The following is a 27220-nucleotide window of genomic DNA, read 5'->3' on the forward strand; positions in this document are numbered from 1 at the left end:
CGTCTTCTTCCTGCTCTTCTTCTTCTTACTTCTCTTCTTCTTCTTCTTCTACGATATTTATCTTAATAGATTGGTAGACAAATAGTGGACGCCGATGATACTATTTCCGGTCTTTACGATCTTCGTCAAATCGATATGTAATCGAAAAAAATATGTACAAGGGGCAACGAATTCGTCGTCGAATATTTTTTTCCCCGTTTTTTTTTCTGCCGTCATTCGCCGCTCGAACTGCCAACAGATACTTTTTACTACTTGCTACGTGAAATGTAAGAAATCCCTAGGAAAATGGTCTTCTTCTTCTTCTTCATGGCAATCATGATCCGACGATACATTGGCACGATTCATCGAAACCGACCGACAGAACGATTATTCTCGTTTACGACTAGGGACGCCGGCCTGACCGCTCGCTGATTGTCTCTCTCTCGAAATTCTCTTTTTTCGCCGTTACCATAGAATCTTAGCCACTTTACTCTATCTAGTGCGTGTGAATAGCGGAAATTATCCTCTGGACAAGCTCTGTTATTCGACTATTCGTTTCGGGCTATCCCGAAAAGGGCTGTTCCTTTCGAAGGTTTCGGACACTTTGAACGATTGTCTCCTCTTTAACACTTTCAAGTAGTAAATCTCATTTTTTTATAGGTCTGAATAAGATTTTCTTATATAAATAATATGTATAGATAGTATAGAAGAATCATCGTTCAGACAGGCTGGCTAACGTTAATGGCGAAATATATTTTTGTTGGAAAATAAAGGTCGCGGCTTGCCTCGCCTCACCTCGCCTCGCCTCGCCTCGCCTCGCATCGCATCGATCGTCAAGAGGTCGTGTTTTTCCTGCGCGAAAACGAGCTTCACGATTACCAGAGCTGCTCGTCGGTTGTGCTTGGAAACGGAAGCGACGATTCGGATCCCTTGCTATTAAACGTTATCGGTCAATTATATTTTCTACTTCTTCTTATCTTACGACCTATCCTAATTTCACCCACTTTGTTAACCTAAACCATCCTCGTTTTAGCCCTGTATTCGAACCATCGTTTCCACTTTCAGAACGCACTGTTTTTAACTAATCAGCAAACTAGTGTACGTAAAAGGCACGCGAACAAGTAACCTTTCGCTGACCTTCTACGAGTTTTCACCTATAAACACGCTATGGTGAAGACGATGTTGAACATAATTATTATCGTTAAAAAGAAACAGAGAGTATGGGGGGATAGAGAGAGAGAGAGAGAGAGAGAGAGAGAGAGAGAACGAAGAAAGACATATGGAGGCAGAAAATGTGTTAAAGAGGGAAAATTTTTAATTCACGTTGATCAATTCTTTGTTGTATAGAATGTTTCAAGTTCAAAGCGCGTAGATATAACGATAGCTGTTACGTGATATCGACTAAATTTAAGAACACGAGGGTGAGAAGAAAACGTTGTAGAGTTGTAAGTGTTGTTCGACAAGAGGGTGGTACCGCCTGAACGCCTAACAGCGGCCTAGCTTTTTATTAAAGAAGAAAAACAGTTAAAAAAAAAAAATAAATAAATAAATAAATAATAAATCAATAAATAAATAAGAAAGAGTATATAATAAAAGGTTAAAATAGTGACATCGCACAAAAAAGGCATTTGTCCAGAATCAAATCGTTATGATCGTTATAAATGAAATGGAAGTTAACATTCTGACGGCTGGTTGTATACATTTATACTTAATAATAAGGAAAATCTATTACACAAAAGTTCGAATGAAAACGTCAAGGATTATTCCATTGAGAGTGAAATTAAATTACGTTCTTATTGAAATGAGATAATTTATCTTTTGTATAAAATCTCATTTAAGAATTTTCAACTCTCAAAACTTGAGTATTTTCGCTTAATAGATGCCTATTAATTAGAAAATAGGAGAGAACGTCAGAATGACATGAATTTATACAGCCGTCAATTGTTAAACAAATGAGAATCGGTTCGCAGTTTATTTCAAACATTATCTCACTTTTGTACACTCTCGATTCGAAACTAACCGGAGTTCAGATTGAACAGTTCGTATTAGGATTATAATTATTCTACCTTTTCGCCGCTGCTTGCTTTATTCTTCAAGATAAAAATGACTTCTTGAAAATGGCAAGCACATTGGTGAATAGGATTTCGATAGGCTGTCTACCTTATCGTCTACTTGTACTACTGGTACGAGGACCTTCGACATTGTCCGAAGAGCGGATTAAACCTTCATCACATGTACCAGCTGACTTTCATCGATCCTCTTAATCGTTCTCCGAAGACAGATCCCGTTGACCATTTTGATGGTGTAATGTACCTGTGATAGCACGCGATCGGAGTTGAAAAAATCGGCGACGCGACGCCGGAGCTGTAACCGCAAGACATCACGAATCCTACATTCCACCACAGAATCCATTGAAAAAAGGGAATTAAGCAATCAAAGTCACGTTTGATTACCACCAACATTACCACCATCGTACATCGCGAAGGAGGTAAACGTTGAAGCTCCATAATTTAGAAACGAATAAAGTAGCAAGAAATTTAAAATATCCGCTCACTTAAAGAGGTAATGTTGTAAATGGATACAGGAAGCGACTGTGGCAACTTGTTACAGAACGACCGACGATTTATTACAGGTGTGTAAATATGACAAGTGAGAAAAGGAAAAAAGGAGAAATTTAGCGAGAAATAATAGTCGATAGTACGTAGTTTTGTTTCTTGATAGTTCTGTTAACGATAACGAGAATGCAGTAGCGAAAGATGCACAATACGATCTTCCCGAAGTACCGATTATTCATCAAACAAACCGTTAAGAGAAGAGAAACGAAGGAAAATAAACGGCGCAGCGGCGTCCCTTTTCTTTGCGGTCTAGTACTATCGTTTATTATAGCATCACGCCGAGAAACGATGAAAAACGTGTCTATGTGTTTGCGTGTATGTGCGGTATACGAAAAAGAGAAGGTCTACGAGTGTCAACTTCGATTAAGGGTTTTTAATCAAATATTTGTTATCTAACGCCATACAACCACCGATCATTCAAATCGAAATAGACTTTCACCTGAAGAACGGATATGCGTTATTTATTATTCGTATAAAATTAGTTTGGTTGAAAAGAGAATTTGTTGCTGAACCGATCTGGCCAGCACCCACACGATTAAATTATAAATGAACAGAGCCAATTCCGAGTAAATGCAAAGAATTCACATTAAATTCGAATTAAATCGTTATACCTATTGTGGATGGATGATAAAATTGGAAAAAGTTGGTGCTGTAGCAAAGAAAAAAGTCAAGGATAAATCAAGTTAGAACGAAAATGGATGAATAAGTCAGTTCGAAATTCGAGGTGCTATCACGCTTGTAATTTGAACTTTATAATACCTTATAATAGGATAAAAAAACGAGAGTCCAACTATCGTCATACATTTTGGTAGTCAAAATCCTTCTTCCATCGAGAAGAGATTCGAGAATGTACGTGAATGAAAGGGCTAATGGAAAAATTTCTTTCAATCCATTCATTTGTAAAGAAAACATGGAAAAAATCTTAGCGAAACTTTTTTCCCATTATCACGGTTGCTTGATTTCTCATTCTTCTCCCTTCTCTATTTCACTCGAAGACCAAATTAACCATTACCTACTATTTCTCTGTACAAGTTCCGAAATTCTTGATAGGGTGAACAATGCGTAAAAATTGAACAAATCACATACCTATAACTTTGTTAATTAATTCAGTTTTTTCGTGGTGTTTTTTTTCTCCCTTTTTTTTTCTTTATCGCTTGTGCAATCCATCATAAATTAATTCTCCTCGTGTGTCGGTCCGATCGTGTTAGCAAACGCTGTATTCCCATCGCATCGGTTCGAACAACACTAGGTATTCCAGTTAATAAAGATAGTTTAAGAAAAAGACGAAGGCAAATAATGACGAAGAAGAAAAGGAAGAAGAAGATAGCAAAAAGAAGTGTGAATGCCACACAAGTGTGAGCCTGAATGTAGAAATATACGTGAAAAAAGAGGGATGATTAGGGAGATAGAAAAAAGAGATGAAAACAAGACGAAATTCTGCTTAAAAGGCTTAATAAAGAAATCTTTAAAAAGTATTCTCTTGGCAATGACAAGGCGCGAACGCACATATCAAAGAGAAAGAGACGTTGACGATTATACATATATAAAGTAACTGATTACTTACAATTAGTGGTATTATTAGAGATTTAAATCGTAAGGTTACCTAGACAGAGACGATAAAAGAACGTTATAAAGTTTTCTATATGATTAATAAGATTATATTAAAGTATGTATTATTATATACCATATTATATACTGTTTTTCGGGGAAATCGCCGATTTCGAACGGTTTCGAACGATTTCGAACGATTTCGAACGATTTCGAACGATTTCGATCGTTGTTGAAAACGTAATCGCAGATGCGCGAGCGTGTGCGAAGAAATAAATATGCAAAAAAAAAAAAAAAAGAATTACACAGGTACTTGGTTACCTGTTCGTTGATGCGCGCGCGTGTCTGCGTTCCTATATACAAATGAATATACGTACGTATATGTACATACAGGCTGTTTCGTGACACGTGGACCCATCGAACGGTACATAGAAGGACCCGAAAACAATAGAAAAAGTTTCTGTAAACGTGTGGTGTTATCAGACTATCGAAATTTTAAACCCTCAATGAGATCAACCACATTATGTATGTAGGGAATATTGTACATAAATATATTTATTAATTCAAAAGTAATGGAAAAAAAAATGAACACACATTTATGCAAACAATTTTCATTATATTCGTATCCTTCGTCTACCATTAAAGCGTGACCCACATATTATGAAGTATCCTGTATACATATATATGTATATGTGTGATCTCGTTTATTCTAGTTCTTTTTTCATACATATACATATTTTATGATTGTCGTTGTTAAATTCGTCGCATTACATAGGGTTTTACTCCCGTCCATCGCCGCAGTAGTAGAAGAAATAAAAAAAGAGACATGTACCGGATACGACGTATTTGAAAAAGAAAAATCCGGATTTTACCAGGTAAACAGAGAAAGAGGTAATCACAGAGAACCTCTTCGAAGAAATATGTTATAAATAATAAAACTATTGTATCCGTAAAAAGGTATATGTATACATAAATATGTAAAGATTCTAACGTTGTATGTATACGTTGTATTCGGGATAAAAAGAGTCCGAGGATAGGATTAGTTTTATTACGGTAACGCTTTCTTTCGCTCGTGCGTACAAACAAACATATATGTAGGTACATGTATATATGTATACATAGTATATAATTATCATTGTCGTCCTTATTTCAGCCCTTTCGTTGATTCTCGATTTAATCCGCTCGACGATCGTAGATTTATTTCATTCATTCCTTATCCGAGACATTCGTATTCGTGATCTCGTTCAGTCAACTTTTTCTAACTCGTTAAACATCATTCTACCAACCCCTTGCGCTCCAACAGAAAGGGTGTTGTTTTCCCGTCTAACAATAAGAATAACACGTAGAATATCTTTGTCGAGACAGATTGATATAAAATGAAATATTTCGAAAGAAAAACCGTTCAAGTTTAAACACAATTCACGGAACATCGTTTCAAATTGCCCAAGTGATACGTTCAGAGCGCGAGGGAGTTGGAGAAAGGATTAAAAAAATCGCGCGATACGACGCGAGCTTTGATATTTTTGCTATTGTTAAAAATCAGCAAAGATATTGTACGAAAAAAAAAGAAAAAAAGGAAAAAAAAATTAATGTAAAATAGGAAATATCCTAATACAACACGGAGAGCAGGAAAATCGTGACAGCGAGAGGGTTAAATTCCGGGACGTAGAAATCGGGTCGATTCGAAACCGAAACAAACCCGCCTAGTACGTACATATACGTACGTATATATACAGGTATACATATATTATACACACGCATAAATAATAATATTAATGAATTTTATTACGGATTGCAGCGTGCACGTGTGCAATTTTTGATCGAGAAACACACAACGAGGTCTCGACAAGCGTTCGATTTGATGACTTTTTTGTGATACCTGTCGAAATACAATGTATGTAAACGACAAATCGATCTTCACGATAGACGACCATGCTTTTTTCGTTCATTATCTCAAGTCGTGATGCGAGCTGATACGAGCTAATACGAGCTGATATTTTCTTCAACCGAAGACGAGATAAGGCGAAGAAACAGAAAAAAAAGGAAGAAAAATTACGAAACGTTGCACCAACGACCATGTTATTACATTTCACGCAAGAAGAATAATATTCGGCTTATACATATAAATACCTATATACATACATATATCTAGAAAAAATCGTTGATCGCGTGCAAGTTGAAACGTAACGAGTATTACGTTTAGCAAGAAAGCAAAATAAATAAATAAATAAATAATTAATTAAATAATTAAATAAAAAGCAGAGTGAAAATTTTGCAAAAAGTGAAAAAATATAAAAAAGAAATGAAATTATAACAGGCTGATGTTAAGAAAACGTAGTTCGCGAAGGTGTCGGTATCGAACGAGCGACCAGCATCGATTACCATAGACATACATACATACATACTTACATATATCCTTTTTTTTTTCAGCATAGTTTACCGCGATCGATGATCGACCCTTCGCGTCGCGTCGCGGTCGACGCTCATTTGAATGACCGGTGCCATCGCGATCTATAACAGCGTGCAATAAAAACAAAATATTATAAACAATATTAATATCATTATATACAACATTTTTACGGCATATACGAATACGATTGTAGAGAAAGCAGGTGAAACAAACAAGTTTAGGATAAATATTACTTGTTGTTGTCTACCATAGCGTTGTAGTTATATACAATACGAGGTAGAGTTACCAATTACAAGGAAAGCTGAAGCGAATGAAAGAAAAGAAAAAGAGAGGGAAGGGTTGTAAACGCCTGATGGTATGCGTCGGTGATGTACGCCTGATGTAAGTACGCGTGTGAGTGAAAACGAGTGAGAGAAGGAGAGAAAGTAAACGTGTACGAAAGAGAGGGAGAGAAAGGAGCAAGTTGTGTCGAGCGTACATGCATGTTAATATATCATTACGTAATAGCAAAGTATATATATATATTCACATATACATATATGTATTGTACATATACCTATGTGTATATAATATATACATACTCGAGGAAAGCTAGTCACTTAAAGAAGAAAAGAAAAGAAAAGGAAAGAAAAAAAAAAGAAAAAAAAGAAAAAGAAAAGAAAAGAAAAGAAAAGAAAAAAAATGAAAAGAAAAAAAAAGAAAAAAAAGGAAAAAAAAAGAAAGGAAAAGAAAAAAAAAAACAAGCAGCAACCAACCAGCAACAGAAAAGAAAAAAAGCATTAACGATTAACACATTATACATATAAAGAACTCTACATATACATATAAAAAACAAAACTTTTGAAACGTGTGCCTATGTGCGCACGTGCGTACGCGCGCGTACGTGCGGACACTTCGACAGATCCGAAAAAATCCAACCTTTCATCCCATCCGCCACCCTTCTTTCTCTCCACTGATAATGAGTCCTATCCTCTTTTTTTATTAGTAATACATTGTATTATGTAAAATTTCTCTTTTTCCCCTCTCTCTCTCTCTCTCTCTCTCTCTGTTAACCCCCGGTTCACCGATCTTTCTCTCTCTTTCTCTCTCCATTCATTCTTCACACGCACTTGCGCACATATCCATGACGCATTACCGTAGCCGTGTTGTGTAGGGAATGTCTTTAACGAATAAGATACGATTTTCTCATGTTACATGTTATAAGAAGCAACAGCAAAAAAAAGAAAAAACAACAAAAAAACAACAAAAAAAGAAAAAAAAAACGAAACGGTAAAAGTAACATTACAAAGTAAATAAAAAAAACGAGACAAATTCTATTCTCTGGTCAGTTGCAGGATCGCTCGAACGTTGTCGAATCGATAAGCCCTGCACGGTATTGTATTCGTGTTTGTTTAACCCTCGGATTACGGGATCCGGTGCAAGACGGTGGCTGGGTCATTCCTGACCTTCAACACTCGAATACGCATTTCTTTACCTCTGTCACATTTGTTTATTGCTGTAGGCACATGTGTTACCTATATATGTATGTACATCAGTTCGTCTACTTTTGACCAATCAAATGCAAATCATCGCGTAGTTAAGGAAATGTCTCTCATTGATTAGCTCTGCGGGTCCCGATATTGAGCCGAGCTTCGTTATGCGGGGGGTTAAATGACAACAGAAATAAAAAAAGATGAAGATGTGTTACGCGCGAAGCAAAGTACGACCGAGATCCGAGATACATTGCAAGTTGTTCGTATTCATTATTATTGTTATTATTAATACGATTATTATTGCTATTGTTAATTATTAGTACGGATACGTGTGTGTGTGTGTGTATACGTATACACTATACATAATGTAGAAACGAGTATACATACATATACGCGCATACATACACGTAAGTAAATAAGTAAGTAAGTAAGTAAGTACATTTATCAGCTGCGGTATTGCTTTATTAATGGTTCACCCTTTTTCTCTTTTCATTCGACCAGTTCCAACGATCGTGCTTTTCTCGTCTCCGCGGGAAGTTCCTACGAAGCGATGATAACTGGTTGTCGAACATTGCAAACATGTTTAACCGGATCATTAGATATATTACATCATTACTATGAATCGACGAGTTAGTTCAATTATTCTTCTTCGTTTATTATTTTATCGACAATAACATTCGAATTCAATACAATAACTTGAGAAAAAAGTCAAGTGAGTGTGCCATTGGTGAAAGGCGGTGCGCTTTCTCGGAAGAATTTCTTTCAACCTTCTGAAATCAATTTTCTTTATTCCACTTCTAATTGTAAGACCTCTTCTTCTTTAAAGGGTTCAGTTAGATACATTGAATTAATTTTTTACCATTAAATTAATTGAACCACGCGATCGACGGAAAGAGACGAGAGGGTACACGATCCGCGAACAATATTGCCCCCAGTTTTTCTTTACACTTCACTTTCACCGAGAAAGTACTTTCGGCACGGTGTAGATGGAAAACTCGGGCGGTGGTGGGTTATCGATCATTAACAAGCAGATATACATACATACTTACATATATATGCATTATTCCGTACCAAGTACGGCTAGAGGTATCGAGTACTTTAACATATAGAATTAAAACGAGTCAACTGTATCGCGATTAACGGAGCACGAACGAAGAAAGGCCTGCATTGACCATCTTTCCTCCACACTTTGAATCCCCAATTCTCCTCTTCCTTCCGAGAACCCTGTTCCTGTTATTCTATGGCTCCTGCCTCCATCGAATCCACAAAAAAAATAAATAAATAAATAAATAAACAAAATAAAATAAAAGGAAAAAAAACAAAACATATTGTAATCTATTGTAGATTGTTGTAGATAAATTATACGGTTTGACCGTACATTGTTACTTTTTGTCGACAATATAAAATACACAGATATATAAGTAATTAAATTTCTTCCAGTTATTTCACTCTTCGAACGCGACAAAAACCTTGCTGACAAGATTTATACGTACATAGTACAATATGTATACATATATGTATACGTGTAATAAGGAAGACAAATTTTTCTGGGACGATTCGTAATGACAACGACAATTGACGTTAAATTATTTTTTAATCAATCTCTAATAGAAAGTAAAAAATTGTACAGAAAGTGATACATCATCAAATGAGAAATTATTTACAATTCTTATCGAGCTAATTTATTTACTTGAAATATTAGTGGGTAATTGTTGGCATACTCGGTGAACCAACCACGTCTATTATATCCGCCTTCACTTCGGGTTCTGTTTTCGGTAACAGTGCCGCTGGTATCGTTAACGTCTGAAACATTCAAGTATTATCTAAGTATTATGAAAGAAATACGAAAATACTTACCAAGTTACTTAAGTAGAAGCAATATTTACCTTTCCAGGAGCTAGAGCTTCGTACTGATGCCTTAATGATTGTAATTCGTAATCGCAAGTTGATAATGCGCTTCGAAGTTCATAATGTAAGACGATGTCGCTTCTCAGGTCATTAAATTGCTGACATATTTGCTCTGTAGGCGGTGGATTTAATTCTGCAAATAAAATAGGATTAATAAAATAGGACAATCTGAATAAAAATTAAGTAAAGATTAAATCGAACGAGTTTAAGATACCTAATCGTAATTCATTCAGCATTTGTTCGATACCCTTCATTTTCTTCTGCCCTAAACTACTCGGCAACTTTATTCTCTGAGAACGTAGCGAAACACCGCTATTCTTGAAATCGGGAAACTTAATTCCAGCGGATTCCACTGTCTGAAATTTATCGTACGGATCAGAAATTCAGTATTAGTAAAGTTACTAATTTACAAAGGGAATTTATACTATTTATATTTAACTATTTACATGAGAAGCATCAGCCTTATTAGGTCTATTTCTTGCAGCAGCACCGCTCTTCTTTGTAGGTTTTCTTTCATTCTTTCTTGGATCTGCTTGATGATCAGCAGCTGTTATTAATTTTTGCAAATCTTGTGTTTTTCTATCTCTTTCCCTCTTTCTTTGTTCAATTTTCCTTGATTCAGCTAACAACATTTGTTCCTCCTCTACTTGTTCCGGTGTTCTCTCAAATAATTTTTTTAGCTGTTCTTTCCTACGTTTTTCATGTTCTGCATCAAATACATAAACCTTATCAGTGTGGGACTTTGCCTTTGTTAAAGCGGCGCACACTTGGTAATATCTAAATAGGTTCACATACACGTTTAATTAATTAATTAATTAATTAATTAAAAGTACAAAAAAAAAGTATAAAACCTTCAAACAGTTACTTGCCTCTCTTTCAAATCTTCCACCGATCTTGCTGGAAATTTTGTACAATCCCATCTGTCTTTGATTATGATAAATCTCAAGTCGAATCTTCTACACAAATCAAAGAGATGATCAGTTTCTGCTCTTGTCCAACCATTTGTCACCAAATGCTGAACGTATTCTGCATTGGTGTAACTTGGAATAGGAACCTTCTTATTAAATTTAGCAAATGGATATTCTTTTCCAGCATCTGCAACTCGTCTCCAATGATGAAACACTGCACCATCGGTCCTTGCAGGATTAGTAAACGGTGTCCACTTCCATGGTCTAACTCTTTTCATACCAAGCTTAGCTCTGACTTGTTTGTATCCTTTTGCTGTGTCCGTCGGAAATAGCGGTGGCACATCGTTATTATCCTTGCATAATAATGCAAACACCTCCCGATGCATACCCTCCGGTCTCTTTGACCTGCTATATTCATATTTTTTTCGATTCTTCTTGTCACTGCCTATAATAGATTCCTTTGTAAGCTCACTAGTCGTGGGCACCTCGATATCTAATATATCACGCACATCTGCCATTCGATCCATTTCTAACAGATTTTTCACTCCTATATATATAAATAGATTTCTTCGAATATATCTCTCAGACTAAGGTTATGTTATTTAGAACGTTTTACAAATGCATTCCTGATGTCGTATGCATACACCAGCATACACTGCATTGCACTGCATGCATACTGATGCATACATATATATGTACCTTTCCCCGATTAGTTGGTTGCAATAACTGAGCTGGCGCTTAAATCACTTTCTGTTCGGCCTAATTTTCGATGAAACGTTCACTGTTTTACCGACGCAGAATTCCAAGTTCGGCCTCGACGCTCGCATCACCTTAACCTTAACCGTTTCAATACCAAAACATGTTAGGCTCATTAATCTGCAGTGCTTATCGAGCACTTCCGTACGTAATTATTCATTTATTCCAACATTTATTTCAATAAAGTTCCTGTAATCTGAACCTTTCTTTAAAAAGGTCAAGCTTTCTTTCTTGCAGTCGTCTCGCATCGTTCGGACAAATTTCTTCATCGATCACCAATTCACCATCAATAACAAATCAATGGAGTCTTACGTTAAGCAGAACGATAATGAGATATCATTTTCCACGTCCTAACGAACGTCGTCGCATTAAGCGTCAAGGCTGGCATGCGAGAATGTCGACTCCCGGTGGTAGAAGGATCCTTATGAGAAGAATATTAAAAGGCAAATATGTACTCAGTCACTAAATGTTGTAATAATAAATATTATTATTATTACTATTATTATTATTATTATTATTATTATTATTATAAATACATCATTTCATTTATCAAATTAAAATGCTAAATTATGTAGGTATCTATCAAATTTGATGGTACAAATTAAAAATAATATCTACGCTGTTCATTGTTTGTACTGTAATTCTACATATATTATTTGCGAGAAATACTGTCATTTATTTTATCATAAAATGTTTAAAATCAAGTCGTTTATATGTCCAATCAAAAGGTGGCATTAAAGGAGCCTCAATTGTTACAGTCTCTCCGAAATAGTACGGTAAAACTACTGATCTTAAATGTAGATGAGCAGGAATGATATTATGTTGTGCCGGATTTACATCCAATAAATGTAGAAGTTTCTTATCCAATTTCGGCGGTAAGTTAGCATATTCAAGAAATGGATCAACCTTTAGATAGGTATCGCCAACTTTCTGAACTCGTGATCCACAACAATTATCTCCAAGAATTGGAGTATATAAAAATGTTGATGCAAACAATCTAACTGCATGCCATCTTTTAGTGGACGATGTTATTTCAATCAACGAACATAAATTCAACATAGAATTGGATAACACTCTATATTTTGTCTTTAGCAGTTTTATCCTCTTTAATTTCTCATCATTTTTTGTCCATGATGTAATAATAACTGCCTGTAAATTACATACAGTTAATAGAAAATTTTTTACGTAGGAAACAACCAAATAAAAATTACCTTTGTGCCGTTAAAGTTAGGATTTCTCATCAGCTTCAGTGCCAACCGGTGATCACCTTCTAATTGTTGAGGTACCCCAACTGCTATTACCCAATAAATATTTGAAAAATAATTAGCTCGAATAAGTGAAACTTCTACAGCATGTTGTATTTTTGAATCTGCTGATAAAAGTGTAACACCACTCATATACCTGATCCAAAAATGAACTAACGTATGTAAATTAGACAGAATTGTTTTCAGAAATTTCTAGTAAAATATTCATATTTACATTTCTGGACTTCTAATTACAGATAAATTTGGGTATTTCAACCGTTCAGAAATGTATGGTATAGCATCTTTCAATGTATACCTAACACCATTCGGTATATTATATGGAAATTCCTCTGAACCTGAACGTTTTATTCCATACGGTTTGTTTAATGCTACCAATCCATCTACAACACAGAAATTATGTAGTTAAAATCTGTTAACTTGTCATAACGTGGGAACTATATTCCTTTACCTTTATTATAAATTATATTATTGAAAAGATCTTCCGAAAATTCTGCTAATGATTTCCAAGGATGTATTTGTTTATACGGGTGTATTTTTTTTTCTGCTTTTTCACATACATTTACTACATAATTTCTCTTAAAAAATTTTATACATGAAACATTTACTGTATACGGACACCTAAATGCAGCTAATTTAATTATTGAATGTACCATTCTCCTCGTGTAATTTTCAAGTTTCCATTTACTCAACTATTATTTGAAAATCCTTTTTTCCAAAGCACGTATGAAAAGAATTATTTTAAAAAGGATAGGTTAAGCATTGAATATGTATTTACATATATACTTACATATATATGTAAGTATATGAAACTTGTTTGAAATTAAGGTAAATTTACAATCGGAACATATCATTAAATGCATGTACACACATCCTGACATATATTATGTACAACATATATGTTGGTTAACAACTGATCTTCATTTCACTACACATTATTTCCTCCTGTGAACTTTATTTTAATAAGAGATGTTAATAATAATAACAAATATATTTTATATTGTTTTATTGACTTATACATATGTACATACATCCATACATACTGTTTTATAATGAAAGATAAATACAAAATTATAGATTCGATGTGTATAGATGGCAGGTGTGCAGTATGTCTTCAAATCAACCGATTGTTTGGTCTTCTATGCAAATTTGAAAAATTTGTGACAGTAGAGTGTGTGTTGTCGACGCCCAGTTACTTGTGAGTGTTTCAGTTAAATTTCGTGAATTTTGTTCTTCGTTATATTGCAATTTCCAATGCGTCAAATTACAAACAATGCTACTGGATGTGTTTCTCTATACATTCGAATGATACTGTTTCAAACGTGAAATCAACATATTTAATAAAATATAAAAAATGGCGATCTGAAAAACAATAATTTCGAAGCAAATCTGTATGTAATTGTACCGATCTTTTGACAGTCTTATTTCAACGTGTCTTATGTCCTTTGTACGGAAAATCTTCTTTCGTAAAAATTTTAATAACCCATACGCGTTCGAACCTATCGTTGTAACGATTAACGCTTAATTTTTTCTTTCCCTTTTCCTTTTCGTTCCCCAAAGGAACAGATGATAGAAACGGGATGCGATAGAATTTCGTTGAGATTGCATTAAATTCAACTATGTTAAGGTAGATTAAATCAAAAGAGTTTACACTAAATCAGACTATATACACATATATATAGATCAGATGCGATGGAATAGAACGAGACAAGACATTAAATGTATATATGTATTTTGTTGTGGTGTAATGTAGAGTAAGAAAGGTTTCAGGATTCTATCGAATCGTAAGTTACCTTCTGTAACACACTGTGCTTCTATTTTCACAGAAACATCCTAGAAACACAGGGAAGATGCAAACGATCAAGTGTGTCGTAGTAGGAGACGGAGCAGTAGGTAAAACTTGCCTGCTGATTTCGTACACCACCAACAAGTTTCCATCGGAATATGTTCCAACGGTATTTGACAATTATGCTGTTACCGTCATGATCGGTGGTGAACCATATACTTTGGGATTATTCGATACAGCTGGTAATCAAGTTAATCTTGCATATATTCATAGACGTTTATTTATTTTCTTTCCTTTGATTTTATTATTTCTTTGTGGTTTCAATAAATTTCACTTTGATGTAATTTAGATAAATTCATTTGCACTAATAACGCTAGGTCGCTTCCAATTATCGTTTGCCCATAGGTCAAGAGGATTACGATCGATTACGTCCTTTAAGTTATCCCCAAACGGACGTGTTTCTTGTTTGCTTTTCTGTTGTCTCGCCATCGTCGTTCGAAAACGTTAAGGAGAAGGTACGCACGTAAGATATTTCATTAAGATTACATCGATATTTTTCTCTGCAAAGTAATTGGTCAAATTAATTAGAAATTTTCTGTTAGTGGGTTCCAGAAATAACTCATCATTGTCAGAAAACGCCGTTCTTATTAGTTGGTACCCAAATTGATTTGCGAGACGATGCCGCCACAATTGAGAAGCTTGCAAAAAATAAACAAAAGCCTATATCGGCTGAACAAGGTGAAAAACTTGCCAAAGAGCTTAAAGCGGTTAAATATGTCGAGTGCAGTGCTCTTACACAGGTATGATTATGTCCAGTACGCATTATATCCATCAAATAAATCTTTAAACTTTCTGATTATCAAAGTGCAGCAGTTTCTTCAATTTTCAGAAAGGTTTAAAAAATGTGTTCGACGAAGCAATCTTGGCAGCTTTAGAGCCTCCAGAGCCAGTCAGAAGAAGACGGTGTATCGTTTTGTAGAACGTAACCAACCGTAACTAACATTTTTTCTACAATCTATTAGCGATGTTCAGTCGAGGACTGTGAGTTCCATCGTACGGTGCATGCAAGAATATTTTCGAGTACCGATAGTTTTGATATCCAAACATCGGTATCATCTGCCTTTTGTTTTTTACTTGTTCGGTAGCTATTCGCGATTCGAACGAAAAAGTTTACAAAATAAAAAGAAACAAGGCATTTTATCTACAAGGAAACTGCGTATACATGTATGTACGTACGTATATCTTACTGTCGATCAACTTGTTATGAGCAAAAACGAGACACGATGAGAGAGAAAAGGAAAGGAACGGAACGGAACGGAAAGGAAAGGAAAGGAAAGGAAAGGAAAGGAAAGGAAAGGAAAGGAAAGGAAAGGAAAGGAAAGGAAAGGAAAGGAAAGGAAAGGAAAGGAAAGGAAAGGAAAGGAAAGGAAAGGAAAGGAAAGGAAAGGAAAGGAAAGGAAAGGAAAGGAAAGGAAAGGAAAGGAAAGGAAAGGAAAGGAAAGGAAAGGAAAGGAAAGAAAAGAAAACCTCGATACTTTGACGAACGCACGGGAGAAATATCGTCTCTTCACGGAGATAATTGTGACCATCCATGTACGAACTTGATATGAGAAACCTGTAAAACATTCTTCTACTTAACATGTAAGACGTTTTTATTAATAAATTAGTAGTGTGAATTTTTTAATAAATCAGTTTAAAAAAAAAAATAATAAAGTCAATTTAAAAAAATGATCTTTTTCTAATGAAACAAAGATTTACTTCGAACCCGTTAGTACATTTTTTTAATGATTTGTGCTGTACATCATTGTCCTTTTCAGTTGACTAACTTTAACGTTTTAGCATAGAATTGTAAAAATTTAAATTCAGCATTCAATGAATATTAATTATATGTGTTTATTTTTCAAAACTGTTTTGTCGTTTAATTATTATTATTAAACGACAGCTTTATCGGGGAATACTTTTGAAATGATAAACATTAAAGTGTGATTAAAACTTTATTTATATACATTTTTTTACGATATTACGGAACAATCGAGTACGCTATAGTACAGGTAAAACTTGTTTCTAAACTCGGTCATTTATCGTAAAAGTTTGGTAGTATCTATATACCGGTTGGAATAAAACTGATTACATTCGAATATAATTTCTGATATCGAATGTTTGTTTATTTTCTATTATCTTCTAACACGTCGATACGGTTTTGTTACTATTAGATATCGCTACATTATAGAATTGGGATATTTTGCACTCGAATAATGAGCGCACACCTAAGACTACCGCCAATAAGTCGTTTTAATATGTTTTTCGATACGAGATAATTTAATTTGAAATTTTCATGAAAATAAAAATGGCGATGATGATGATGATGATGTGAGGTGTCTTGATGTATGTACGCTTCATACGTGTAAATGTATTTTCTGCATTTCACATAGACCGAAGAAAATAATATACAGTACTATATTATACGGGTTACAAATGTTTTTCAAATGATTGCCCCTATTTGGTCTTGCGTTTGAACACTATTTTTTTTCTTCTTCTTCTTCTTCTTCTTTTTCTTCTTCTTTTATTTCCTCGTCTTGTTTGGCGCGAGATAGAAGGTGAAATAAAATATCATTGGTTGCTTCGTTTTTCAACAGACTAATTTCCGTTTCGGAAATTGGAATAGGAATAAAGGAAAAAGATCGAAAGAAATATTATCATAGATATGTAGGAATGTAAATTAGAAAAATCGATATCAAAAATATTCCGTAATGACAAGCGAGTACAATTACCATAGAATTCTGTTGTTTTTTCTTTTCGTCGTATGCTCTTTCAACGGTATTCTATACATATTTATGTATGCATGATAATAAAACATAATTTTGAGCATTACATTGTATGGTAACCAAAGTGGCGTGTACCTTTATTCGCACATCGGCTGCAACCCTTCTTTTTCACTATACAATTTTCCTAATTATTTAATCAATTCCGCCGCAAAAATTGGATTATCTCATCTATTTAAAATAATTGTTGTCAGCTATATTCTTACATGTAGGTACAGAGGAACGTTTCGTACGTTCTTTGGTTTATATTTCTGATGAAAAGTACAAGTCCTAAGTTATCGTGACTAGAATGAATTATAATGTAAGTATACTGCACCCAGATAGCACAGAGACATCGGTAAAACATTGTAAAGATATCTGTTCCAGATATTCAGATACGTCCAGATAAGGTCGTAAAACGTTCAGACCTAAAATGGTCGTAATATGGACGTCTTTAAGACATCCTGTACTATCTGGGGCATAGACGTACGTACGTACGTAAATACGTATGTATGCCGGCGGTGTACAGCTTATAAAACGAAACGAAATATGTATACATATTTTGCAAGATTATACAGACCCTGAGTCGTTGATTCTTAAGCATTGCATTCGATTTCGCATAATTTCAGGAAAACCTGGTTATGTACTCGATGGGCGTTTCGCGTGTTTGTATTTTTAATAAAAATGACACGCAAACGATGCTCGTTTTCCTATTTTCTTATTACACGAATATTTCTGATATCACGCGAGAGATAGACGTACATAAGTTTATTGACAATCGTGTTTATTCAGGAGAAATAGACGATGACGATGACGACGACGTACAATCTCGCATTATTCGCATTTTTCACATTTTCTTCACGTTCTGCATAAACGCGAGGCTTTCTTAATATCTCGTATATCAATATAAATATATATTGTATTTAAACGTTCATTGCATAGTATACTGAATTTTGCGTATGAGTTGGTAAAGAATTATGTCCGATGTAAGATTTAGACGCGAGTAAAATTCCAGATTGCGGTACATCATGGCCGGATACGCTAGCCGCTCCTTCTGGAACTCCACGCTCCATTTCCGTATAAGGATCTACAAGTTGTTGTTGTTGTTGTTGTTGTTGTTGTTGTTGTAACTTTGAAGGTGAACAAGGTATCTGCAAGGACGACGAGGATGAGCAAGAAGAGGCAGAAGAAGAAGAAGAGAAGGAATAAGATAAAGAGGAGGAAGTTGACGATGACGAGGATGAAGTCGAAGATGAAGAGGACGATGAAGAAGAGGAAGATGAGGAACAAGTGGTACTAGCGATGGTAGAGGCGGTGGTGGTGGTGGTGGTGGTGGTGGTGATGGTGGTGGTAGAAGTGGCGACATTACCAGAAATTAATTGAACGATCCCAGTACGAGGAACGGTATCGAAATTCGCAGCATGCGTAGAAGATTCGGAAACATGATTTGGAAGTACGAAGGTGGACAAAGTTTGTTGAGGCGCTACAGTTACAGTCACTGGTGGTAAAGAAGAGAAGGATGACGATAAAGACGAAGAGTACGATGCCGAAGATGGTAATGAGGTAGAAGTAGAAGATGATAAAAACGTCTGAGCTGATTGTAATTCGGTCGCAGGGGTGAGAACTGCACGATCCAAATGTACCTGATAGAAACGGTAAGAACTTTCGCTGGTGGTCGTTCCGTTACCAGTGAATGTGGCGCATCTCGACGGTGCGATTACAGTGTAAGAAGAAGACGATGGAGAAGATAAAGACGAAGAAGGCGGTTGTGCTGGTATCGTTGAAGGTAAACGATAAAACATAGGTTGATGATGATGTCGATGGTGTTGATGATGTTGATTTTGATGCTGATACTCGTATTCATACTGTTGCTGATGCTGTTGAGGTTGCTGATGTTGATGCTGATGCTGATGCTGATGCTGATGCTGATGCTGATGCTGATGCTGATGCTGATGCTGATGTTGAAGTTGATGCTGATGCTGATGCTGATGCGGATGTTGATGTTGATGCTGATGGTGATGAAAAGCAACACCGGAAATTCTAAAATCTTCTGGTTGTTGTTGTTGTTGTTGTTGTTGATGATGGTGTAAATGAAGATGGAAAGTTTGTTGCGCAGGCTGCAAGGTAACGGGAGGATTGGCGGAAGAGATGGGAGTTGATCGAGAATCGAAAGATGAAAAGGAATCAAGGGGCATCGAATGAGCGAGCGAGTCGGAACGTATCGAAGAAGTATGATTGTTTTGTGGGAAATTGGATGTCGGAGAAAAGGAACGATTTCCTACGTAATAATATCTTAGTTGGGGTATAGGAGGTGTAGATGGTATAGTAGACGGCGATTGGGTTTGAGTTTGCGTTTGCATTTGTAACTGATCGTTTTTGCTCGATCTCGGGTATGGATACCGTTCTATGTGATTGGTATAGCTAGGAGACGGATGCGATGGTAAAATACGCTGGATATTTTGATAGGTTGGATCAGACAAGCCGTTGTATGGAACAAAATACATAGTCCGGTAACATTTGGTATTAGCTGGAAGTCCGGTATACACGGTCGGCACTACGTTACAATGATAATTGAAAGGGGGTGTCGTTGTCTGAGGTTCTCTTCGTCGACTTTTCGCAGGATAACTATTCGTGTATTCTCCTCTGTTATCGGCGACACTAGCGACAGTATCGATCTCTTCGGCTCCGACCGCGATGCCTCGCAAAGAAGTACGAGCATTTCCAGTATTTAACTGTTCTTGGAAATATTGTTGATTGTTCTTTTGTTCCTGATAAATACGGAACGCAGGTTCGTTGACCGGTAACCGAAGATGAGGTTGTCGCGTAAACGCATCGTCCGTGTAAGACTTACGTTCAAGCGAGTTTTGGCCAGTCACGTTCGTATTTTCCACGATAGTTTGATAAATGTTATCAATCTGTTTTTGCATCGTATTTATTCGACTAATCGTATTGGCGTCTCGTTCGTTGGCAAGCAGAGTACCAGCGAACGAATTTGAAGTAGGATCGTCGATCGTTTCGTCGTACAATGCGATCCGACTATCGATCTTGATAGAATTGTTTTCATAACAAGCCGGTACCGAAGGATGGAAGTTCGTTCTTGGAACGTTTGTGCTACCATCGTTATTCAGAGACGATCGATGAAACGGTTCGTTGGTAGCGTTCACTGTTCGTCGTTGTTGCTTAATTACTGTTACCGATGGCCTGCGATTAAATCCATAATCGTTCAATTCATCGTCATCGTCGTCGTCGTCGTCGTCGTTGTCGTCGTCATCGGCATCGGCATCATTTTCATCGTTGTCTTGATGGTCGTGAACACGCTCGTCGTCGTTGTCATTGCGATCGTCGTTATTGTCAACACTAGTAGCTGTAATACCATTGGTATAACAACGACCGATGCCAATACGTTGTTGTAACTCGGCGCGATTTTTCTTACCGTTGTTGTCATGATCGCGATCGTGACCAATATTTTCACGATACGTAGGTCCGATAACTTCGTTCTTACCATCGATATTCTTCTCGATGATTTTGTCGTCAGCAACGTAACTGTTTCCACCATTTATCGAAAGCTGCTGCTGGTATTGATCATCATTGTACCGACGCTTTATTCTTTCGGTTCTAAATCTGTCTTGTTCCACGAATGCGAGTAATTCGTCGGTCGTATTATCATCCCCTATATCGGGTCTATCGATGATCATTGGTGTACCCCTGGTAACATCTGGCGGACCTATATTATAATTGCCATCGTCTCGGTGCAAATTCGCCTGCATATTGTCGAAATTGTAAATCGATACCGCTGCCGCCGTAGCCGCATTGTATGCATCACCTGTCGAAGCACGATTTTCGGTAACCACCATCCTCGAATTATGTCGGTAATAATCGTCTTGGGTATCTGTACTATTGACGGTTATGCAAGATAATGGCGCCAAGCTGGCTAGAAATTGCTTACGTACATCGGAATTGTTTGTTTTTATCGAGGTTTTCGTTTGGTGGTAATCTTTCCCGCCAATACTGTTACTTTTCCCACTGTTTCCTAAACCAAGATCCGGCATATTCGACTGTACATTCTTCTTGTGCACAAACAATTCGGTCAGCTTTTTATAAGTCGATTGATTATGCAAATGATCTGCAACGGTACTGGTACCGGTCGATGAGATTTGCTTGTAATAATTGGAGCTTGCAACAGCTGCCGTTGTCGTCGTGGTCGTGATCGTTGCCGTTGACGTTGACGTTGACGTAGACGTTGACGTAGACGTTGATGTTGCTGCTGCCGTTACCGTTGTCGGCGTCGTTGTCATCATAGATATAGATGAATTTGATGTAAGCGTCGTTGTCGTTGTCGTTGTCGTTGTCGTTGTCGTTGTCATTGTCATTGTCGTTGTCGTTGTTACGGCCGTTAGCGTATCAAATCTTGTATCGACATGTACGGCCGATGCTGAGAATGCCGAAGTCGGTGTGGAAGCGTCAATGGTCGTGTTCCGAATTAGAAACGGTTTCGTTGACACCGTCCTTGTATCTTCCTGTCCCGAAGGTGCAACACGTGTTAGCAACTCATCGTTCACTTTCATATTCATCGTCGAGTTTGTATTTTCTGCATCGGATGATCGTTGACAAATATCCTCGTCATTTTCATGATCTACACAAGTAAGTTGTCGTATTCGTTCTTCGAGAGATAAATTTTTCGACGGTAAACTTTTCTTACGAGAATTGGAACGATATTTATCGAGAAGACTTCTTCGAAGCGTGTTTCTTTCGATTGTTCTTCTAAGTGGATTCGATTCGTCGCTGGAGGAATACTTTTGATTGTCGGAGAAGAGCGTTGGTTTCGTACCCTCGAAGAAACGTAAACTGTCTGCGTTCGAAAATAGTCCCGAAGCATTTACCGGATCGTCCATAGAATTTGTGGATGAGATTGATTTAGCGGGTGGTGCCGGTGGTGGCGAAACGAATTTTGGATTAGGAAATAATTGTCTAACGGCAGAATTTGGTTTTAGACTATTGTTACCGGCTAAAGAAGAATTAGCAAGTTTAAATACGAGGGATAGTTGTTTCGCATCCGACGATGTATCGACAAAGTCTTGTTCGGTACCACCAGTCACCGAGGTTTTCCTCGATAACATCTGCCGCGTAGAACGATCATCGGCAACGACAGAATTTATTTCTCGTCGAATTTCTCCTTTACGTACGATGTATTCGCTCGAATCGTTGTCATCCATCGCGTTCCGTTGGTCCATCGTGCGTTCAATCGTGGTCGCTTCAGCGACAGAATACTTTCTCTCATCCTGTGGTTCGACGACATCCTGACTACTACGGACAACCATGCGTTCCTTTCCCTCTTCTTCGCTGATCTCGCGTACGATACGCCGTTCGGTTACCGTCGTCATGGTTATCGTTTCCACCAGATAACGATGCCTCGATTCTGCAAAGAACAACATACCCGTATGGAGTCATAGCCTAACGAACATAATATGTATGTACCTATATCGTATCTAACGAGACGAAAGCAAAACGAAAAATAATAATACAATTTCCGCATTAACGGAAAAACGAAAAGAATAAAAACGCACCGCTAGTCGTCGCCGAACGTTGCTGCAACTGTTGCTCGATCGTTCTTTGCACTTTCTTCTCCTCATTATGGTTTGTCTTCGTTTCGTTGTTAACAGAGATCAATTCTTGATCAACATTTCTATCTATAAAATGAAATAATACGACATAGTATTAGTAGTTATACATACCTATTAATATTTCTAAAGGAAGAAGGTAACAAGCAATAAGTATATTTTACGGTATGACTATTATATGTATATGTATACATATATCATTGTTATCGCATAGCGTTAGATACGTAGACGCAGCCCTCGTCTTTCCAGCGTATCATGGAAACGAAACACCGGAGTCACGGTACGGTGTACCTACTTCCGGCGAGTGTCGACGAGCTAATACTTGCCGAGGGATCGTCGTTGAGCACATGTATGTATGTATATATGTCGGTATGTACGAGTTTGAAAGAAAGATTCTTTTAGATTGTTAAGATTTTTTCAATTGTTGTTTATTTAAATCGACAGATTAAATGGAGCTAGGAGCAATATCAGTGATGCGTAATGGGACGCGTAGCAAATAGGCGGGTCAACATATTTTTAGAAAAAAGAAAAACAGCTATTTTATATACATATGTATGTACCTGCATACATACTCTTGTCGTGTTAGTCTTGTTCGACGCGGTAATGTCTGTGAAAAATACGATACCAGAAATTATGAATATTTGAAAAAGTTCAAGTTTTTAGGAAAATCATCGAAAAATTATATACAGCGAGTAAATATTAAAGGTACAGCAGAATACAGGTTATGGGAAAAATTAGGCGCATTTATGTACTAGCAAGGCATATCCGTTAATTGGATAACGTGTGCGCGCTTGCGCTTGCGCGTTCCCTACGAACCGAATTCCGTGGGAACGCACGGGAATTACAAAGTTGCGTACAAATTTGCAGTGTCGGTATATACATAATATATTATATACATTGGTTTTTTTCGTGATTCCATGTTAATCCCGTAAGTGGTAATAAAAGGAAGAAAAGCTGATCGAAACTCAACTCACCTGTTGTATCTTGACAATGAAGGTAATCCAGGGACGATTGTAAACAACATTCCACTACATTCGATAGCTTTTCATTCGAATAAATATCTTTGTAACCTTCCGGCGGACTCAGTGTCTCTTGTTGATGGTCCTGTCGCGCAACCGGTGACGATGGCCTATCTAACAAGGGTGATGCTGGTGGTGGCGACGGCGACGGCGACGGCGACGGTGACGGCGGCGGTGACGATTGCGGTGTTGAAGGTGGTAGTAACGATGATATTGCGGTTATGGTCGTTTCGACAGGTGTATTTGTCTCGTAAGCATCTGATTCAGCGATTTCATTATCGATTCTTTCGCGCTTCTTTCTACCACGTACGTTCGTTTCTGTTTGATTTTCTACTTCCGAGGCTTCGCTATCTTTTCCAAATTTTTCTTTTCCGTTCACTTCGTTCAGTTCCCCCTCTTCCAATTGGTCGGCATGTCCCTTTCTCACCTCGATCGTCTCTGTCACTTGTTCATTTTCTCTGCTCCCTCCGTCGAGAAGGTACTCGGCGACTACTCGTCCGTCATCTTCGATCTCATCGTCGTCACCTTCCGTCTCTATCTCGTACCCTTCCTGTTCCTCTTCTTCGTCTTGAAGATGCAATTGTACGCAACCAAATTCCTCATCGTTGGAGATTTGTTCCGTTTGTACCGCGTTCTCGCGTATTATTTCATCGTCCCTTTCTACATCGTGATACCTACCGTTATTCGCGACACCAAAGTGCAGGTTAAATTCAGCTCGACATTCCTTGCAGTTTCCTAATCGTATTAGTTCGTGTTCTTGACAACAACAATCGCATTCTTCCTCGTAATCATCGGCACAGCATTCTTCCTTTATTAATATTATATAATCGGCCGCGAAAAATTCGTTCAACTTTTCGTTTATTACAACTCTATTCTTATGCGACCTGCTCTTTGACTGACCAGGCTTTTTTAACAACGATTTGAGGATCTTCGCAGGCCGTTCCGCCGGAAGTTTGCTTCCGTGCTCCTTCATTATCGGGGCTTCTTTATTCTTCTTCCGTATCTACCCTTCTGCTTTACGTCTCTTAAACTTACACAACATACACTTTTTTACCCTTTTTATTCCTTTTCTTTTCTCCTCTTCTCCTTTCTTTACCTTCTTAAAGTACGAATTCTCTATTGGGTTTCGCACCGTTACCGTTTTGTCATCCTCACTGTCGCCGACGTGTCTTTTCTTCCTCGAAACAGTTTCATCTTCAATAAAAGAGGAACGCATATTCCGTTTGGGGTGCACCCATCCTGGAATATGTAGTTTCGTAAATCGATCACTTTTATGATCGATCGAACGATCCTGTTAAGTGATCGTATCGTCGAGCAGGCACACCATGTTTCCCAAAGTTTGTTCAATGGACATTCATTGGATGTAATATTAGGCGGAAAAACAGTCTCTTATCGTTGGTACGCTATCGCTTTCTTGGATCTCGACAAAATAGACGAAACGGGTGCATTCCAATAACCACAGACCATGTAAAACATGTAAGTACTTGTAAGTGACAATCGACACGGTTTAACGTTAATGTCAACGATCAGAAAGGGAACAGTAAGAGATATAATTTCACCGAATGAAACGCCCCTGAGGATAGAAGAAAAAGGAAAGCGTGCGAATCAAGAGACCGACGACGACGACGACGACGACGACGACGACGACGACGACGATTCGATGATATACCTGCACTTGTATGTATTCGGTATTTTAGCTGAACCGCACGCAACACCAACAGATAGCATAAACGTTAACTTCTTCTATATAGAAGCTTTCCTACTTTCTCATGCACAGCGTATCATGCGTTAAACGTATATAAGAGCGATACTTTGTAACGTTATTTCACAGACACCGACTTAACACGTCACGGTTACGTTAATATACGGTATAACACTGACGCCACTGCCGCCGTTTTCGTTTCAACGGTTTATCGTTGTTGATAGATTACCGTACTCATTTTTCTTTTTACTTTCTTCTCTTTCTTTCTTTTTTCTCAATGCAAAGCGCGCTGCTCGCTGTGCGCAAGCGGTTGCTTGTTTCTCGTAACACTACCGTTTATCGATCTCGCCCGACGAACGTGGGCGCACTTCTAAACGACACGACGCGACGCGCCGCGCCATCGTGTTTCACCTTACGTACTTTCACCGTAAATACAGTTTGATCCCGTATTTATTTACACGCGTGTATCATTCATTAGTTTTTAGAGTGTCAATTGCCAAATTACAATTTAATAGAATCAGTATAAAAAAATAAAAGTACACATACAACTGAGAACGATCAATTCCATCAGGAAATTGAAAAGAACAATTCGTATGTAACGACAATGAATTAAAACTCCAACAACGACAACAACTATTACTATTACTACTACCACTAGAGCTGTTGCTAGTTATATGGATTCGTGTATTAAAAGATCGGCTAAGAAGAACGTTATTCATGACGCGTTAACCGCAACTACCGTTTCGATGCAACGCAACGGCGTAAGCCGTCTGTACGTATCGTAAGCAATTCCCTTCGTTCGAAATAAACGCCCAAGTAGCGATCATCGGAGCGTTTCGACCTCGAGAGGACTGTACAGAGCAACCATGCCTGTAGTATACAGCGGATACGCATCGAGTTCGCGCACAACGTCAAGATGTTTAATTTGCGCCGCGGTAAAACCTAATAGCAAGGTGATAGGAACCTAATAACAAAGATAACAAGATTAAGTTGAAACCGATTAATAAGTGTGTAAGATTTATTACTCCGAAGTAAAAACTCCGTTTTGGGTGTTCGGGAAATGGTATCGTATCACCGATCGTATCTCCATGTGGCACCTGCAACATGATTTTTTGTTTTGTCACGCTGTCGGCAAAAATCGGGATCCAAGGGGTATCTATATTTTGTAGGTAAGAAAGCTGTTCGTCGAAAAATTATCGACGATACCATGCGAACAGGGCATGCTCACCGACGAGAGCATGTTAAAGATTGCCATCTCCTGTGCTGTACCCCAAGTGGCCCCACTGTTTCCAATGCTTTAACAAGGCTAGTTCCAGGTACTGTGTTGCAGAATTTAGCTTTAATTTTCACTGAAATTTTTTTCGAAGAAGATGAGATCAAAGACCGAAACGAAGATGGAGAAGAATTATCAGGAAACGTGGAAAATGTTGTTGGCT

General features: G+C 37.4%; 5 protein-coding genes across 9 annotated transcripts; 2 read left to right on the forward strand and 3 right to left on the reverse strand.

Moving 5' to 3' along the window:
• Nucleotides 1-9599: 9599 nt before the first annotated feature.
• On the reverse strand, nt 9600-11496 carry LOC114879474 (DNA methyltransferase 1-associated protein 1). Its single transcript, XM_029194419.2, has 5 exons — nt 10802-11496; nt 10379-10709; nt 10147-10288; nt 9911-10065; nt 9600-9827 (listed from the first exon to the last, which is right to left on the reverse strand). Exons 1-5 carry the CDS (start codon nt 11365-11367, stop codon nt 9723-9725), a joined length of 1299 nt encoding a protein of 432 aa, XP_029050252.1. The 5' UTR covers nt 11368-11496; the 3' UTR covers nt 9600-9722.
• A 105-nt stretch (nt 11497-11601) lies between these two features.
• On the forward strand, nt 11602-12102 carry LOC114879476 (39S ribosomal protein L34, mitochondrial). 2 transcript variants are annotated; one of them, XM_029194421.2, is made up of 2 exons: nt 11602-11740; nt 11813-12102. In XM_029194421.2, exons 1-2 carry the CDS (start codon nt 11700-11702, stop codon nt 12060-12062), a joined length of 291 nt encoding a protein of 96 aa, XP_029050254.1. In that variant the 5' UTR covers nt 11602-11699; the 3' UTR covers nt 12063-12102. The 2 variants fall into 2 exon arrangements, with proteins under 2 accessions (XP_029050254.1, XP_029050255.1); XM_029194422.2 differs by having other exon boundaries at nt 11834-12102.
• Nucleotides 12103-12156: 54 nt separating this feature from the next.
• LOC114879475 (mitochondrial RNA pseudouridine synthase rpusd4-like) lies at nt 12157-13752 on the reverse strand. The gene is made up of 4 exons (XM_029194420.2): nt 13310-13752; nt 13076-13241; nt 12808-12997; nt 12157-12745 (listed from the first exon to the last, which is right to left on the reverse strand). Exons 1-4 carry the CDS (start codon nt 13512-13514, stop codon nt 12272-12274), a joined length of 1035 nt encoding a protein of 344 aa, XP_029050253.1. The 5' UTR covers nt 13515-13752; the 3' UTR covers nt 12157-12271.
• Nucleotides 13753-13953: 201 nt separating this feature from the next.
• Nucleotides 13954-16007, forward strand: LOC114879471 (cdc42 homolog). Of its 4 annotated transcripts, none has more exons than XM_029194411.2 (5): nt 13954-14056; nt 14685-14886; nt 15050-15159; nt 15247-15444; nt 15518-16007. In XM_029194411.2, exons 2-5 carry the CDS (start codon nt 14709-14711, stop codon nt 15638-15640), a joined length of 609 nt encoding a protein of 202 aa, XP_029050244.1. In that variant the 5' UTR covers nt 13954-14056; nt 14685-14708; the 3' UTR covers nt 15641-16007. The 4 variants fall into 4 exon arrangements, with proteins under 4 accessions (XP_029050244.1, XP_029050245.1, XP_046144494.1 ...); XM_029194412.2 differs by lacking the exon at nt 13954-14056 and adding an exon at nt 14063-14249; XM_046288538.1 differs by lacking the exon at nt 13954-14056 and adding an exon at nt 14063-14249 and having other exon boundaries at nt 15534-16007.
• Nucleotides 16008-16624: 617 nt separating this feature from the next.
• On the reverse strand, nt 16625-26142 carry LOC114879473 (serine-rich adhesin for platelets). Its single transcript, XM_046288539.1, has 3 exons — nt 24038-26142; nt 23010-23132; nt 16625-22861 (listed from the first exon to the last, which is right to left on the reverse strand). Exons 1-3 carry the CDS (start codon nt 25053-25055, stop codon nt 18369-18371), a joined length of 5634 nt encoding a protein of 1877 aa, XP_046144495.1. The 5' UTR covers nt 25056-26142; the 3' UTR covers nt 16625-18368.
• Between the last annotated feature and the right edge of the window lie 1078 nt (nt 26143-27220).

This window comes from Osmia bicornis, chromosome 13 (genome assembly GCF_907164935.1).
Source record: "Osmia bicornis bicornis chromosome 13, iOsmBic2.1, whole genome shotgun sequence".
NCBI lineage: Eukaryota > Metazoa > Arthropoda > Insecta > Hymenoptera > Megachilidae > Osmia > Osmia bicornis.

Coding starts and splice junctions, on each gene's coding strand:
- LOC114879474 (XM_029194419.2), bottom strand. CDS start 11,367: ATGGATCGAATGGCAGATGTGCGTGATATATTAGATATCGAGGTGCCC. Junction 10,289..10,378: donor ATAAGGCTGATGCTTCTCAT/GTAAATAGTTAA, acceptor GATAAATTTCAG/ACAGTGGAATCCGCTGGAAT. Junction 10,066..10,146: donor GCTGAATGAATTACGATTAG/GTATCTTAAACT, acceptor TTTTATTTGCAG/AATTAAATCCACCGCCTACA.
- LOC114879476 (XM_029194421.2), top strand. CDS start 11,700: ATGTTAGGCTCATTAATCTGCAGTGCTTATCGAGCACTTCC. Junction 11,741..11,812: donor AGTGCTTATCGAGCACTTCC/GTACGTAATTAT, acceptor TTCTTTAAAAAG/GTCAAGCTTTCTTTCTTGCA.
- LOC114879475 (XM_029194420.2), bottom strand. CDS start 13,514: ATGGTACATTCAATAATTAAATTAGCTGCATTTAGGTGTCCGTATACA. Junction 13,242..13,309: donor TAATATAATTTATAATAAAG/GTAAAGGAATAT, acceptor TCTGTGTTGTAG/ATGGATTGGTAGCATTAAAC. Junction 12,746..12,807: donor CTAACTTTAACGGCACAAAG/GTAATTTTTATT, acceptor TGTAATTTACAG/GCAGTTATTATTACATCATG.
- LOC114879471 (XM_029194411.2), top strand. CDS start 14,709: ATGCAAACGATCAAGTGTGTCGTAGTAGGAGACGGAGCAGTAGGTAAA. Junction 15,160..15,246: donor TCGAAAACGTTAAGGAGAAG/GTACGCACGTAA, acceptor ATTTTCTGTTAG/TGGGTTCCAGAAATAACTCA. Junction 15,445..15,517: donor AGTGCAGTGCTCTTACACAG/GTATGATTATGT, acceptor AAAGTGCAGCAG/TTTCTTCAATTTTCAGAAAG.
- LOC114879473 (XM_046288539.1), bottom strand. CDS start 25,055: ATGAAGGAGCACGGAAGCAAACTTCCGGCGGAACGGCCTGCGAAGATC. Junction 23,133..24,037: donor TCATTGTCAAGATACAACAG/GTGAGTTGAGTT, acceptor TTCATTTTATAG/ATAGAAATGTTGATCAAGAA. Junction 22,862..23,009: donor ACGTTCGGCGACGACTAGCG/GTGCGTTTTTAT, acceptor TGTTCTTTGCAG/AATCGAGGCATCGTTATCTG.